Source organism: Muscardinus avellanarius (genome assembly GCF_963383645.1).
Source record: "Muscardinus avellanarius genome assembly, chromosome: 3".
Taxonomy (NCBI): Eukaryota; Metazoa; Chordata; class Mammalia; order Rodentia; family Gliridae; genus Muscardinus; species Muscardinus avellanarius.
In genome coordinates this window covers 67529954-67543797 of record NC_137788.1, presented here as the reverse complement: position 1 = coordinate 67543797, position 13844 = coordinate 67529954, and the positions used below count along the sequence as shown (strand labels likewise).

General features: G+C 43.1%; 1 protein-coding gene across 1 annotated transcript in view; it reads right to left on the bottom strand.

Moving 5' to 3' along the window:
• Window positions 1-1445: 1445 nt before the first annotated feature.
• ST6GALNAC5 (ST6 N-acetylgalactosaminide alpha-2,6-sialyltransferase 5) overlaps window positions 1446-13844 on the bottom strand; it is a gene marked incomplete at both ends in the record, with an annotated part of 188241 nt that continues 175842 nt past the window's right edge. Inside the window, 2 exons of the mRNA XM_080691167.1 lie at window positions 1446-1677; window positions 13544-13651. Of these exons, the coding sequence (XP_080547293.1) occupies window positions 1446-1677; window positions 13544-13651 (340 nt within the window). The remainder of the gene's footprint in view (window positions 1678-13543; window positions 13652-13844) is intronic.

Sequence of the window (13844 nt, the reverse complement as noted above, 5' to 3'; positions counted from 1 at the left end):
GTTCAAGGGGTAATGGGTTGTAGAAAGGGCATCTCCTCATAGTCTCTTCTTACAAGACAGCAGCTCTTTGCACTTGAAAACAGGCAACACCTCAGAAGTGTGTGTGTGTGTGTGTGTGTGTGTGTGTTCCTTCCAAAGAAGCAGGGGATAGATTTTAGCTAATGAGGACCTAGGAGGATTTTTTTTTTTAAATTTTATATTTTGTGGTATTGGATTGAACCCAGAGGCATTCTACCTCTGAGTTACATGCCCAGCCCTATTCTATATTTTATTTTGAAATAGGGTCTTCTTGCTAAATTGCTGAGGGTTTCAGCCTTCCAAATCCTGGGATACAGGTGTGCACCTCCAAGCCTGGAGGGGATACATTTGTAACCACAGAGGGAGATAAGTAGTAGAGGAATATAGAGCACCACCCTCTTCTAAATAAGGTGTACTGTTGAAGCCCTGTCATTTAAGCGTAAAGTCCTCAAATAACTCAATGACACTCACAGACTTTTAGATTTGGACTAAAACTTCCGAGGTCTTCTAGACCAGTAACATAATTCTGAAGAAGAGGAAATCAAGGATCGAGAAAAGTTATTTATATCATGTTACTAGAACAAAACAAAACAAAACTGTCTTTAAGTTTCTCTTGATAGCATCTCTTTGTTTTAATAACATAGTTTTTGGTTTTTCAATTTTGTTCTTTTGGAACATTTATGTACATTAGAAAATGTGATTGCTGCTCTTGCTATGAAATAGCAATTTGCCTGAAGCCCAGGGGTTCAAAAAATGCAACACATTTCCAGTACGGCATGCTGACACTGGGTGCTATGCACAGTGGCTCATCAACTCAGGGCTTAGCTCTTTCCAACCATCATTCAGGACTGAACACTTAGAAGGAATAAATTACCACAAAATCATAATCTATAAAAATACTGGCCTAGAGTGCACTAAAAAACTCTTGATAAATAAATACCAGATATTTGCTTTATGAAAGTCAGTGGCAATGTGCTCTTCAGAAATCAAGTTCATACTTTCAGGCTGAGTTTTACAAGTCACACAAACAGAGTCCAACATATGACAAAGGTTATAGGTCAGGTTAGAATACAATTTTATAGAAAAAGGTCTTTTGTCGTGATACTTCTATAAAGGAATGCAGCTCGTTATATTGAGTTGCTCAAGTTTCAGTTTCAAAGGCAATACTTAAAGAGGTCTGAAATATTTTTAACCACGGCAGCATTACCAAAATGAGCCTTCAGTTTCCGAGATGACTGACCCCTTAAGTCTGTGATTGGTTCTCAGAAACCAGCAGCGCCGCCTGTGGTCTCGCCTGCTGGGCATCTGTCCACGGTGTTGGCAGAGAAGCGCTGTTCTCTTCCCGTTCCTGTCTGGTGGCTCAAGTTCAGTGCCCTGTGTCGGATACAGGTACGGTACCTGGAATGACGGTCTGGCACACTCGCTCCTCAGAACACGGGTTTATTCTCAGGATGACTTATAGCAGGGGATTCTGGTTTCCAGTCTGGTTGAAAAAAGTGAATACTGAATGTCCGGGCCCAGTTCTTGAACACTCTTTTCTCTGTGATGAAGCGGTGGTGGCTGCCCTTCCGTCCTCGCTCATGGGAGAGGTACATCGTACATTCATCGGGCCCCAAAGGTTCATAATAATGATAAGGTACTGAAGGGTGATTAGGATCCCTGTGGGAGGAAAACAAGATAACCGATTAGAAAAGAAAAAAAAAAAGTATTTTTTTTTTTTACTGATTCAGGCAAGATGTTATCTTTAATAAACTGATAAGCACAAATCATTTTTTTTCTAGTCAAATGAATTTCATCAAATGCGTTTGCTGATGTTTAAGCAGTAAGCAAGTGGGAAGGTTTCTGGGTTGTGAAATAAAGGCAGGGACCATCTCAGAGAGATTAGAAATGCCACAAATACAGGTCCTGTTTCCACACTTGCTCCCATATAGAACACTTAGCAGAAATAGCTATGGAGGATCATTCCCCTTGGCCACAGCGGGAGCCCGGATCCTCCAGACGGTCTCATGATCTGGCTCCTCTCCTGGGTCTCCTCACCCCCAGCCTTTTCCACCCCGCCCTACCCACACAGGACTTTCTGACTGTCAACTCCACCACGCTCACCCCTCCCTAGGGCTTTGCATTTGTGGATGGCTACCTGTCTGGAATATACTGCCCCGAGCCCTCGCCTCTTGACAAGGGCTATTTTACTCAAGTGTGAGCACAAGAGGCTTTGTCTGACCCTCTGACCCTCCCAATTCCATCTCACTTTCATTTTTGGGATAGTATTAATCTCTTTTTGAAATGGCTGCTGTTCTCTGTTTACTGTCTGCTCATAAGACAGGAACTTGTCTTATTCTTAGAACAGTGCCTATCAGGGACTTGATAATAATTTTGAAGTTTCTGTTGTTGAAAGAACTTTATATGGAACAAGCAGCTGACCAGTAAGCTTCTAAAGAAACCATCTTCTCCAGGCATGGAAGGCTGGTAATCCTAGTTTGATCCTGTAGGAGAAAAGCAGGATGCTACCATTTTCCTCGTGTTGCTTTTAATGTCCCTTGTACTCAGTGTCAAGGCCATTTGGTTTGGAAATTCCAAGTCCTCCATCTCATTCCAAGTCCCAAAATGTTTTTGCTTCTATCTCGCTGGCTTCACCTCAACCAAGAAACACTGGTCATTTCTTCAAAGGAGGTATGCACAGGACTAAAATGTGGGGAGACAGGTGCCCTTGTTGTAAGGCTACTAAAGAGCCTTTCAGGGAGGTGTGGTGGCACACACCTGTAATCCCAGTACTTGGGAGGCTGAGACAGGAGGATCACAGGTTCATGGCCAGCCTCAGCTACTTAGTGAGGCCTTCTGCAACTTAGTGAGATCCTGTTTCAAAATGAAAAATAAAATGGGGCTGGTGGCATAGCAAAGGGGTAGAATGCCCCTGGGTTCAATTTCCAGAAACAAGTAAACACATAAATAAATAGTCCTGCTTTCATATTGTTTCCATCCTAGATATGTCTTACCCACTGTCTTCTGAAGAGTAGATGATAAAATTTAGCCAAAATTTCCTGCAGATAAACTTTTCTTTTTTACTGCGAGCCACCCTTATCTACCAGTCTTGCTGTGGAAACTAAGAAAATGTCATGATGCCCAGCTTCTTGCAAATGGCCCTTCAGAGCCCGATGCCCTGGGGTCTCCCTCCAGCCACTGAGCTCTCTTCTAAGTAAAGGAGTTTGGTTTCCCAAAGATGTGCATTGTGTTAGCCACCTATTTGGTTTCTTCCGAGGAGATCAATACACAAATGGCTTTTAGAGTAGCAACTCTGGTGAGGTCAGGGATCGAAGTCTTTTATCAAGAGAGGTGTCGAGTTTGTGGCTCTGGCAACAATAAACCTTTGAGCAGCCTCTCCTCTTAGGTTAAAGTTCTTCCAGGAAGGGAGATTTATTTTTGTCATGCAGCATCTAAACATCCCTCATCCCGGCTGGGTGCTGTGCTGAATTAACACTTTGCATCTCAATGTGTCCATCTCAGGAGTGTGTATGTTATACAGTGAAACACTGGATTCCTTCTCATCTTGTTATTACAAATTTCACTGGTTTACTTACCCCCCCCCAAATTGGAATTCCCTTGAAATTTTAATAGAAGGTGTTTTTGAAACAGAAAATACATATTAGGGAAAAATTTAGGTTGAGACTGGCCAGTATGAAGAAGAAAATAAACCAAAAAAAGAAGAAAAAGTTGTGAGATAAATATCTGTCTATTTATAAGGTATAATTTGGTGATCCATGCCCACAATCATACTATCATGGTATATCTGGGGTTAAGCTTTTATTCCATCTCAAACTGGATTCTAAATCTGATTCATCTAAGTTTTGGACATCTTATTGGCATCAGTCTGACTAAAGAAACAATTAGGTTTCTAAAAATATCATGAGATTTATTTGGCACCTAGGAATAGAGGGTAATTGGAAACTAGCTAAAGGATGATATATGATCAATTTCTTTATTCAGTAAGACCATCTCTTTGAATGAAAACTTATCTGGCTCCATATTGATCACCTAAAGGGAGAGAATTAGATTTACATCTTTGGGTATCATGATTTCAGAGGTGTTCAAATGGGCCACTCACGTAAGTGAGTTGTTTACACACTTCATGCTCGGTCCAACCAGGAGGGATTCCTGCGGGCAGATCCGCAGTGAGACAGGAGCAGCTCTGGCTGTGAGCCTGTCCTCAGCCTGAATCCACCTTTCTCTTTTATTCTTTCTAGCTTAGAGCCATAATTCCTTAGTTCTCTTCTCAAGTCTGACTTTCTAGAGGTGGATACGGCTTTATCTTCCCTCACGGGACTCCAGTGAAAGCAACTATGGCATCAGCAGAACCTCCACATGCGGAGGCTGTTGTAAAAGGAAAGATTCTGGTGCCCAAGTTCCTGTTTGGGGTGCAGTGAAGCTGAAACCTGAGGGGGTGGGGGCAGAGCAGGGTAGGTGGCCACAGAGCCAGTGCCGCAGGGGCTGCAGCCAGCCACCAGCACTCCAACAGGCCAATGTAGGCACAAGCCCTGCAGAGCAATGTGAAGGAGGGTTTTTGTTTGTTTTGTATTATTTTTCCTTAGAAAAAGCAAGTGGGGACACAAAGGAACTAACATTTAATGTACATGGAAGCTTTAAAGACATTCTAATGTCAGTATGCCACTCCCATATCTTCTGGTGTTAATGATTTGGAGAGATCTAAAGCATTTTGTAAAGTGCCTTAGGTTTGAGCATCAAAAATAAACAGAGGCAGTATTGTAGTATAAAACCCATAAATGAAATAAATATCCACGAGTCCCTGATGATTGCAATAAATAATTACATAAATAAATAAGTGGAGAAGCAGTAGCATTTCATTATAAAAAGAATTGCAGTTAACAAGTGTGGAAAAAAACAAGAAAATAGAAAATCACCCTGAGAGAAGTGTAGTAATTGTTGCAGGCAAAATGCACCAATGAATGAAACATTAGTGGAGAAAGAGAAAAAATATATGTGATTTTCTGGAATTAAAGTGTCTCCCCCAAGTTATTTATTGAACAAGGGAAAAATAGTGACTTTACAATGGGTAACCATGCAGACATCACCTTAACCAAATGATCAAGGTTAACATGGCCAGTAAAAAGAATATCCTTATCCTCAAAGACACAGATTTGCCAAGAAGAATCTGAACAAATGAGCCTTGCTAACCTCTGCCCATTTATCATTATTACAGTATACTCTTTTTGTTCAATCACATCTCTCAAAACTATCTACTTCTTCCTCCGACTTAGCATAAAAACATGCAGGTTTCCATATTTATTCGGTCTTCATTTCTGAAGCTCCCCTATAAACTTAAAATTAAACAAATGTGTATGATATCTCTTGCTAATCTGTCCTTTGTTATAAGAATCTCAGCTATGAACCTTGTGATGGATGAGGAATAGAAATTACCTTTTCTCACCTGCAGTATCCTCCAAGTTGACTCTTTCACTGGATTTGGGGCTGAACTATCCAAAAGGCTACAAATGTCCCATAGAAAGAATGTCCCTGCCTTTTCCTAGAGCTCTAATTCTTTAAACACACTTCTATTCTTGGTGTAGTACCTGGAATATAGTTGATATTCAGGAAATGTTGGAAGAATAGAGTTGAATTAATAGCTGTCAAGTCCCTAGGTTGTTTTGAAATTGGCTTGCATCAAGATCCTTTGGGGACACTGTGTAGCATTCAAAAGAAAATGTTTCTACAACTGATTTCCGGAAAGGCCTCAGGTCTATGGGAAACACCAAGGCTCCTTATTCTGCTGCCTCAATTTCTTGTCTTTGGAGCCTCTTCAGAAGGAATTCAGCTTCAGGCCTTGTAAGTGTGATATTAACACTTGTGTGTCTGGGGTGTGCGGAGCATCAAGGACCTGTAGCTGCTTATCCTTCACAGTACAAAGAGCCACAATGAGTCAGCCGAATCCCACTCTGTCCCCTCAGGCCCCTCAGGTGACATAATGTTTCAGAATGGGTCAATGGTGCCCCATGGGAGCCAAGATCCCAATGGTGCCCATGCAAGACAGAAGAAAGGTAAGAAAACATCCAGTGATTGATAAGAGTTGTGGTTATGGGGATGGAACCAGGGCCCTTCAGGCTACACCCCGAGACCTATTTTATATTTTATTTGGAAACAGGGTCTCATTAAGTTGCTGAGAGCCTCATTAAGTAGCTGAGGCTGGCTTCGAACCTATGCTATCCTCCTGTCTCAGACTCCCTAAAACACATGCACACAGGTAGCATTACCATTCCATGCCCGTCTACCGGAAGCCTCTGATTCTGCCTGGTGGACTCTTACCAAGTAGAAAATTTCCCTGTTACTTATGCTGGCAGCTTTATGAATGTTCACTAGCTAATAATTCTAGCAGAAGAAACCCGCTGGTATTCACGATACCTTTGAGATGTCCTTCACATTATGGATGAGATATTAATTTAGTTCCATGACAGTGATCACTCTGAATCATTACCCCACTAATTAATACTCAAGAAATGACGGGTAACAGAGAGTTGTAAACTTGGTAATGTGCTAAGTATGACCAGAAATGAGATTATTAGGTAGAATTTAAATGCTTGGCCCATTATTATTACAAATAATTTACAATGGCAAATGAGATTAAAAATACTCACCATAACTTAGTTTAGAAAGCAATGATAACAGATATTTCCACTGCAATTTATGGTCTATCCAAGGAGAAAGGATTTGGCTTCCCATACAGACATAGCATGATTTAAGCACCAACTGTCTGCAGAATAATATATCTGGATGCTGTCTCTCCAACATGGCGTCAATTCTTTCCAGCTTTCTGAACATGGATGAGCATGGAGACTAGTGATGGTAGAAGGTGAGGGCTGATACCTGAGACCCTCTCTGAGAACCCAATGCCAGCCCTGGCTGAGAATCAGACAAGGTGGCCAAAACTGACTTCTGTGCCTCCCCCACCTCTAAATCTGAACTTCTCAGTTGCTAATTACATTCTTAATTCACCTGGCACTTTTTGATTTCAGTAAAAGTTTTGAATCAATTTCTTAAAGACCCCCAAGAAAAGGGTTTTTTTTTATTATCACTAAACCAATCTATAGTGAATATATACCATATACCAGACACAGTGACAAGTGCTAAAGGTACAGACAGGGGACTGAGACATGACCCTTCTTCCTAAGGAGCAGAGAGGTAAATGAATGAAGGAGCCGGATGAACCAGTCAGAAGACGGGCCAAGAGGGCCCCAAAGTTCTGACCCACAGGAGGTCAGGGAGGGCTTGAGGAAGAAGGGCTGCTGCACCGGAAACAGGGATGTGACGGGTTAAGAACTTTGGACCTTGAGTCCTGGAGACCTGGATTCAAATCCTAGCTTCGGCCACTTATCTGCTGAAAGACGTTGGCCAGCTGTTTCAGGTAGTTAAGTCTCACGTGTAAAATGGTGACAATAATAAAGTTTGCCTCATCTGATTATGACAAGGTTCCGTGAATTCAAACATGCATTCATTCGTACATGCATTCATGGGGTTTGTGCATGCAAAATGTCAGTCATTAATATTATGAAAAACCAAGAGTAATCTTTCAGATTAAAAAAGTGGGGCTGGGTCTCCTATGCTGAGGGCTCAGGGCCAGGTGTCTGGAGGTGACTTTGTTGACAAGGTTTTCAATGGGCTAGAATAACTGTGTGTGAGTGGAGAGGATGTGACTCCTGCATGGTCTATAGAAGCCTGATCCTAAAGGGCTCTTGTGCTAAGTTAGAGAGTGGGACTCTGCTTTAAAAGCTGTGGGGAGTCACTGAGGGGTTTCAAGTGACAGGCTCATATTTGTGGTGTTATCTTAGCAGCACAGCAATGTTTGCAGAGGGAAATGTCCAGAGGTGGGGAGAGCAGTCAGGAGGCACTGGTGGTTGCAAATCCAAAAGGAAGGATGGCCTGCTGTCAGTATTCAGTCCTGGCAAGTGTCGAATATGTCCCTTCCCTGCCACCATGGCTGATTACACACTCACCATTTTCCTTATTGATTTTAAATACAAATATGAGGCTGTCATTCTTCCCAGGGGGCCTGTTTGCTTGATAATTTTAGGGGATACTCAAAATTTTCTGGGCAATGAATGAGTCCTGGAAGTAGCTCAGGCTGGTTGGTTGGGATAAGAAGGCCAGACCTCCAGGAGAGCTAGATGGAAAATGACAGCTTCAAGTTTGGAGGGGCAAATGTCCTCCTTGCTCTGGACTTGGTGAGCAGGCATTCATGGATTGCTTCACCCAGATATTATGCAGGCCCCCACTCCCTCCCCTGACATGTCCCCTTCCTCACACCACATGTACAGCCATTGATATTTCTTGTGCATCACTACTTTCCTATCCTGTTAGATGCAATTGTGGGAGTGAGTTCAGTGCCTTTTCCTTCGGTGCCTCAGTTTTCCTGGCAACAAAATGATGCTTGAGCTCTCCTGAAGAGTGTGTGAGAGTTGGATTGGGATTGGAAAGTAGCATGATTGTTTCTTAGACTAGAGGTTGTCAAACTGCTTATTTGCCAAAAGATCTTGTGTCGACAAGAACTCTTATGACAGAGCCCATGCATACAGCAGATCCAAGTGGGCCTGCTCTTGATCGAGTGGGGTAGGAAAGTGCAGTGTTCTGTTGTTTGGGCTTCTTGTCCTAGCATTGTAAGCACTCCTCCAAGTCCAGTTTGAAAGCCAGAGACAGATGTTTCAGTAATACTCAGGGTGTCAGATGCACTGACAGGCAAAGAGTGAGCTTTTTCTCTACAGGTCTTTGTGTAATCTTATGTTCCCCTTGACCAAACTGTGATCAAGTGGGACTCAGGCAACTGACGGCAGAGACCCTTGTTCATCCTCGGTGACCTCCTACTTCCCAACGCAAGTTAGATGAATGAATGAAAAATCTCTATGGTTCACTGACTGATGACTTCTTCTCAAAGTACCATATGTCTTAAGGTCTGGGCATCTAATTTGCAAGTAAAATAAAATAAATAAATAAATCACTTGGCTTCCCTTCTGCTTGCTGAGACCTGGCTCTCTGTGGCTCACTCTCACTCAGTTAGGGAAGCTATGGAATGACAAGGTACACTGCAAGTGGTCCATGTAATGTCCCTCAAGGAACTGGTGACCACATGATGCCATTCACAAGGATTAAGAAAAGTGGGATCCACTTCACAAAAAGCCATTTGTGTTCCTCCTTTTCCAGGAACCAGGGCCTCTCACCAGCAGAGCACCATTCATGATGTTTTGGGGCATCTTTATAAAATGTGCTAATGGATAGCCACACTTGAAGATTCACCACCCGGTAACTCTATGTGTTCAGCATACACCAGGTCAGTCAGTGCTAAGCCTTCCTCATCAATCGCCTGATGAAATTATCACATAAACTCCCAAGGACAACACTATCATCATCATCATCATCATCATCATCATCACCATTTTACAGATGGGGAAGCTAAGACTTCTCAGACATAGTCATTGAGTAACTTGCCCAAGGTTACGAAGGCTCAATGAGGTCAAATAACTTTCTCAATGTTACTTTTTAAGTTACTTTTTGAGTCACTGTGCCCAAAATAACTGACAAGAAGAATTTAGAGGAGGAAAGGTTTATTTAGCTTACAATTTCAGAGGTCCAGGCATAATTAGCCAGCAACAAGGCAGAAACATCATGGCAGCCGGAAGCAGAGAGATACAGAGAGAAAGGGGTGGGTAGGGGACAGATATATCCCCCAGGCTACACCCCTCTTGACCTGTGTCCTCCAGCCATGCCCCACCTCTGAATCTTGCTGCACTGGAGACCAGACTTTAAACACGTGAACTTTTAGGAGACATTCCAGATCCAACCCATAAGTCACACAGCTTCTCACAGCTGAACTGGTTATTTTCACCCACAAGCAGCACCCCTTTCTATAGCACTAAAGAGAGAATAGAGGACAGATCATGATTTCGCTTAATATTATGCAGCATCTGCTGTCTACCTGGACAGAATGTATCTGCTGTGCTGTGCCCTGGTGCTCCAAACACTGAATCAAGCGCACGGAACTCTATGCCTTTGTGGAGTTACATTCTGGTGGACTCCACCAGGCCCAGGTCTGCCATCTCTCAAAACTGTCTCAGCCGGGAATGGTGGCGCACGCCTGTAATCCCAGCATTCGGGAGACTGAGACCGGAGGATTGTGGTTTGCGGACACCCTCGGCTACTTAGTGAACCCCTCTGCAACTTAGTGAGACCCTGTCTCAAAGAATAAAAAATAGGGCAGTGGGTGTAGCTTGGAGGTCGAATGGCCCTGGGTTCCATCCCCAGACCCTCCCCCCCCCCAAAAAAAATCCCCAACTAATTACAGCTCTTGTGATACCTTACCTCCTTAAGTCTTGGAGCTTATGACCCGTGGACCCTGTAGTTGGCCCCTAGAAGTTCTCAGTACTTTTAAAATGAAGTGAAAAAGCAGAGTCAGATTAGTAGTGGAACTAACTTACAATTGCCTTTCATTCTTGAGACAGAAGATTTGTAAAATCATTTGACTCTTAGATAAGAATTGCAAAAGCTGCCCTTTAAAAAATTATTATTATTTAATTCTGTGGTACTTGGGGTTGAATCCAGGGGCAGTTTACTTTTGAGCTACACCCCCAGCTCTATTTTATTTTATTTTATTTTTCCTTTAAAACAGGGTCTCACTAAGTTGCAGAGGGCCTTGCTAAGTTCATGAGGCTGTCCTCAAATCTGCGATCCTCCCGTCTCAGCTTCATAAGTACTGGGATTACAAGAGTGTGCCACCATGCCAACTTAAACACTGACTTTTTTTATTATCACACTTGAAACGACTTTGCTGCATTCTTTATTATTTTGTTCGGGTAAGGCTTATCATAAACCTGTAGGAGGCCAAGCCTGTGTCCTATTCATTGAAACTGCTACCCAAATTATTGATATTTTTTAGTGAAATTCTAAAATAATACTTGGGATAATATTAATTATTTTATGGATCTTTCAGTATAATATTGAAATATTAGTAATATTGGTGATATTCAATAATGTTTTCTGGGCTTTAACTGTGTGCAGGGCACTGCCTCAAATACTCTATGCCCATTATCTTACTTTATCCTCCCTAGGGCCTGCTTGCTCTTATCTTTATTTTCTTATCCCCGATTTACAAATGAGCAAAACAAGGCTGGAGGCCACACAGTTAGGCACTGATATCTGGTGGCTCTCCCAACACAGCCTAGCAAGGAAGAAGAAAGAAACTTGGGGACCAGTCTGTGCTGCTCCTGGTTTGTCTTCTCCCCTTTCCCCCCTCAGGCATGATGCCTGAAAGCAGGCGCTTTCAGTAGCCCTAGCCTCACCCTCCTGGGGACAGACAGATCTCCACTTTCTCTGACTGAACCCTGAACACAGGGAGCCTTTGAGCAGTTCTTGGTGCAAGTGAAAGTCTCCTGTGCAGACAACTATGGAACCCGGGCTATCGCAGCTGAGGAACAGACTCCAAGAGCCAGTGGTAACATTTGGTGCCCAGACGTGTCTTAATTTCCTTGTTCATTGGATCACTGCCTAAATTCTTCCCATCCTAGTATAAGTGAAGTAGTGCTGAACCAACTCTGAGTAAGAGAAATGATAGGTGAACTTGCCTTTCATTTTTTTCATAATAAATGGAATCTTTCCTCGAACACTCTTAAGTATTAGCAGTTTGTCTTATTCATGCTTTTCCTCCCAGCATCCTGATGGCAGCCTTACAGAATCATAGCTGCCTTACAGTTTAACTGTGACACTCTTTGCGTGTCTCTAAGTGCCGTTTCCCCTGCCTGGTTGGCCTGTTGGCTGGAGGAGGCCCTTGGCTTTTTTGTGCTATCCTACCTACTTCTTGCACACAGGTCATTGAACAGGCAGACGATGCCAGTTAATTGAGTAATGAGGAACCGGGTGAGGATCCGACGGACTTGCTCCAGGCTCGCCCGCCACAGGCGCCATTCTGAACGCTTCACGTGTGCTCACTCATTTAATCTACTCACAGAGTCTATTATCAACATCCCACCATCTCCTCTAGGCGAGGAAGCTGAGCCACAGAGACAAGCGGCTTGTCTACGTCACACTGGGTTGGCCAGTGCTATGCTGGGTTGCGCCTTTACAGTCCGCCCAGCGCAGGGCCCTGACAGGCAGGTCTCTCTGTCCATTCCCTCCTTCTCCATTGTGACCTCTTACATGCTAACAGTACTGCTGCTACATTGGGTCTTTAGGTCTCAAAGGGAGGGAAGAAAGTGGCAAAATGGTAACGGCAGTACTATGGTGTGTATGCACCACCAGAGCATGTTGAAATTCAGTCCTCACAGTGAGGTATTGAGGGGGAACCAGGGGCACCTTTAAGAGGTGATGAAGTCACAAGGGTTTTGCTCTTATAGGTGGATTGATGGACTTACGGGTTAATGTATGAATGGGCTGTCCTATGTATGTATCTCAGGGTCCTATAAAAGCCATTTTGGCTCTGTCTCTTATATGTAACAAGTGCTTTTGTGCACTGCCTCCATCCTCTGTAGAGTCCCTGTCAGCAAGACGGCCCTCACCAGATACAACCTCTTGATCTTGGACCTCCTTTCCTCAAGAGGCCTGAGTTAAAATAAACCTTTGTGCTTTATAAATTTCTCAGGCTGTGGTTTTCAGTTATAGCAACAGAAAGCAGGTGAATATGGTTAATCTCTAGGCATGATTAATTACTCCCCATCCTTTGAACCTTCAAATTGTAGCTTTTACCTAGAGACCCAAGGCTCAGTCAGTGTTAGGTTGAAAACTCATGAAGATACAGGCAAGGGTAAATTTTAACTGGTGAGTTAAAAATGCCTCTGCCCCAGGTTTAACCATGAAGGCCAGGAGTGGGGCCATGTATGGGGCACAGGGCATTCTTGAAAACAAGGGCTTATCTGAATTTATTGGCTACCATACTTAAAAACACATGGACTTCACAGGCTCTGAATACGGCTGAGTGCACTGCTGGTGTACCCTATGCTCCATCCGGCACATGCCAGGAGGGAGTTTAGGGCAGCGTGGAGGAGATGTGTATGTGCTGCCTTCAAAGTGATACATCAGAATAATTGTGCCTGTGCAGACTGAGATGACTGATGTGGTAAGAGAAAGAGGCTCAGAGGAATGTTGTAATTTTAAAAACAGGCCTCATCATCAAAGGAATTGCCTTCTTTATTTCATTAAAAAATTACCACATTCCTCTAAAACTAGAGTAAAACTAATATTTCTTAATGCTTGTTCATCGTTAATATTATGCCAATTATTGCATTACTTTTGGCTGATAAATATTCAGAGGATAAATGAAGCCCACAAGATGGATTAATTCGCCAGGAGTACAAACAAAAACTTTCAATATTTTATATCACACAATTAAATGCTGTTTGTTGTTTCTAGAACCAGAACTTGGGACATGCTAATTAACTGCTTCAAGAAGACAGACATGCTTCGTGGTTGATATTCAGGATCAGATTATTTATAAACCCTGCACGACGCTCCCGATGGATTGCACTTGCAGAATAAATCCTACCTGCAGAAGTCTGGGGGTACCATGCCATAAACGTTGATCCTGTCACAGAGCTCCAGTGCGATGGTCATTGTGAACCAGCCGGTACTGAGCCACGTGTTGGAGATCTTCCTGGAAGGAACAGAGAGTAAGTCTGCAAGCCAGCAAAGGAGTCGTTATATTCTTCACCACCTTAAATCCTTCCTGGAGTAAAGCTGACCACAAACAGACACAACTTTACCAGACCCAGACTGAAATCCCTTCTCAACACCACCATATTACACGGCCCAATGATAACCGATGTTGATGCTCTCTCATAGTGTAT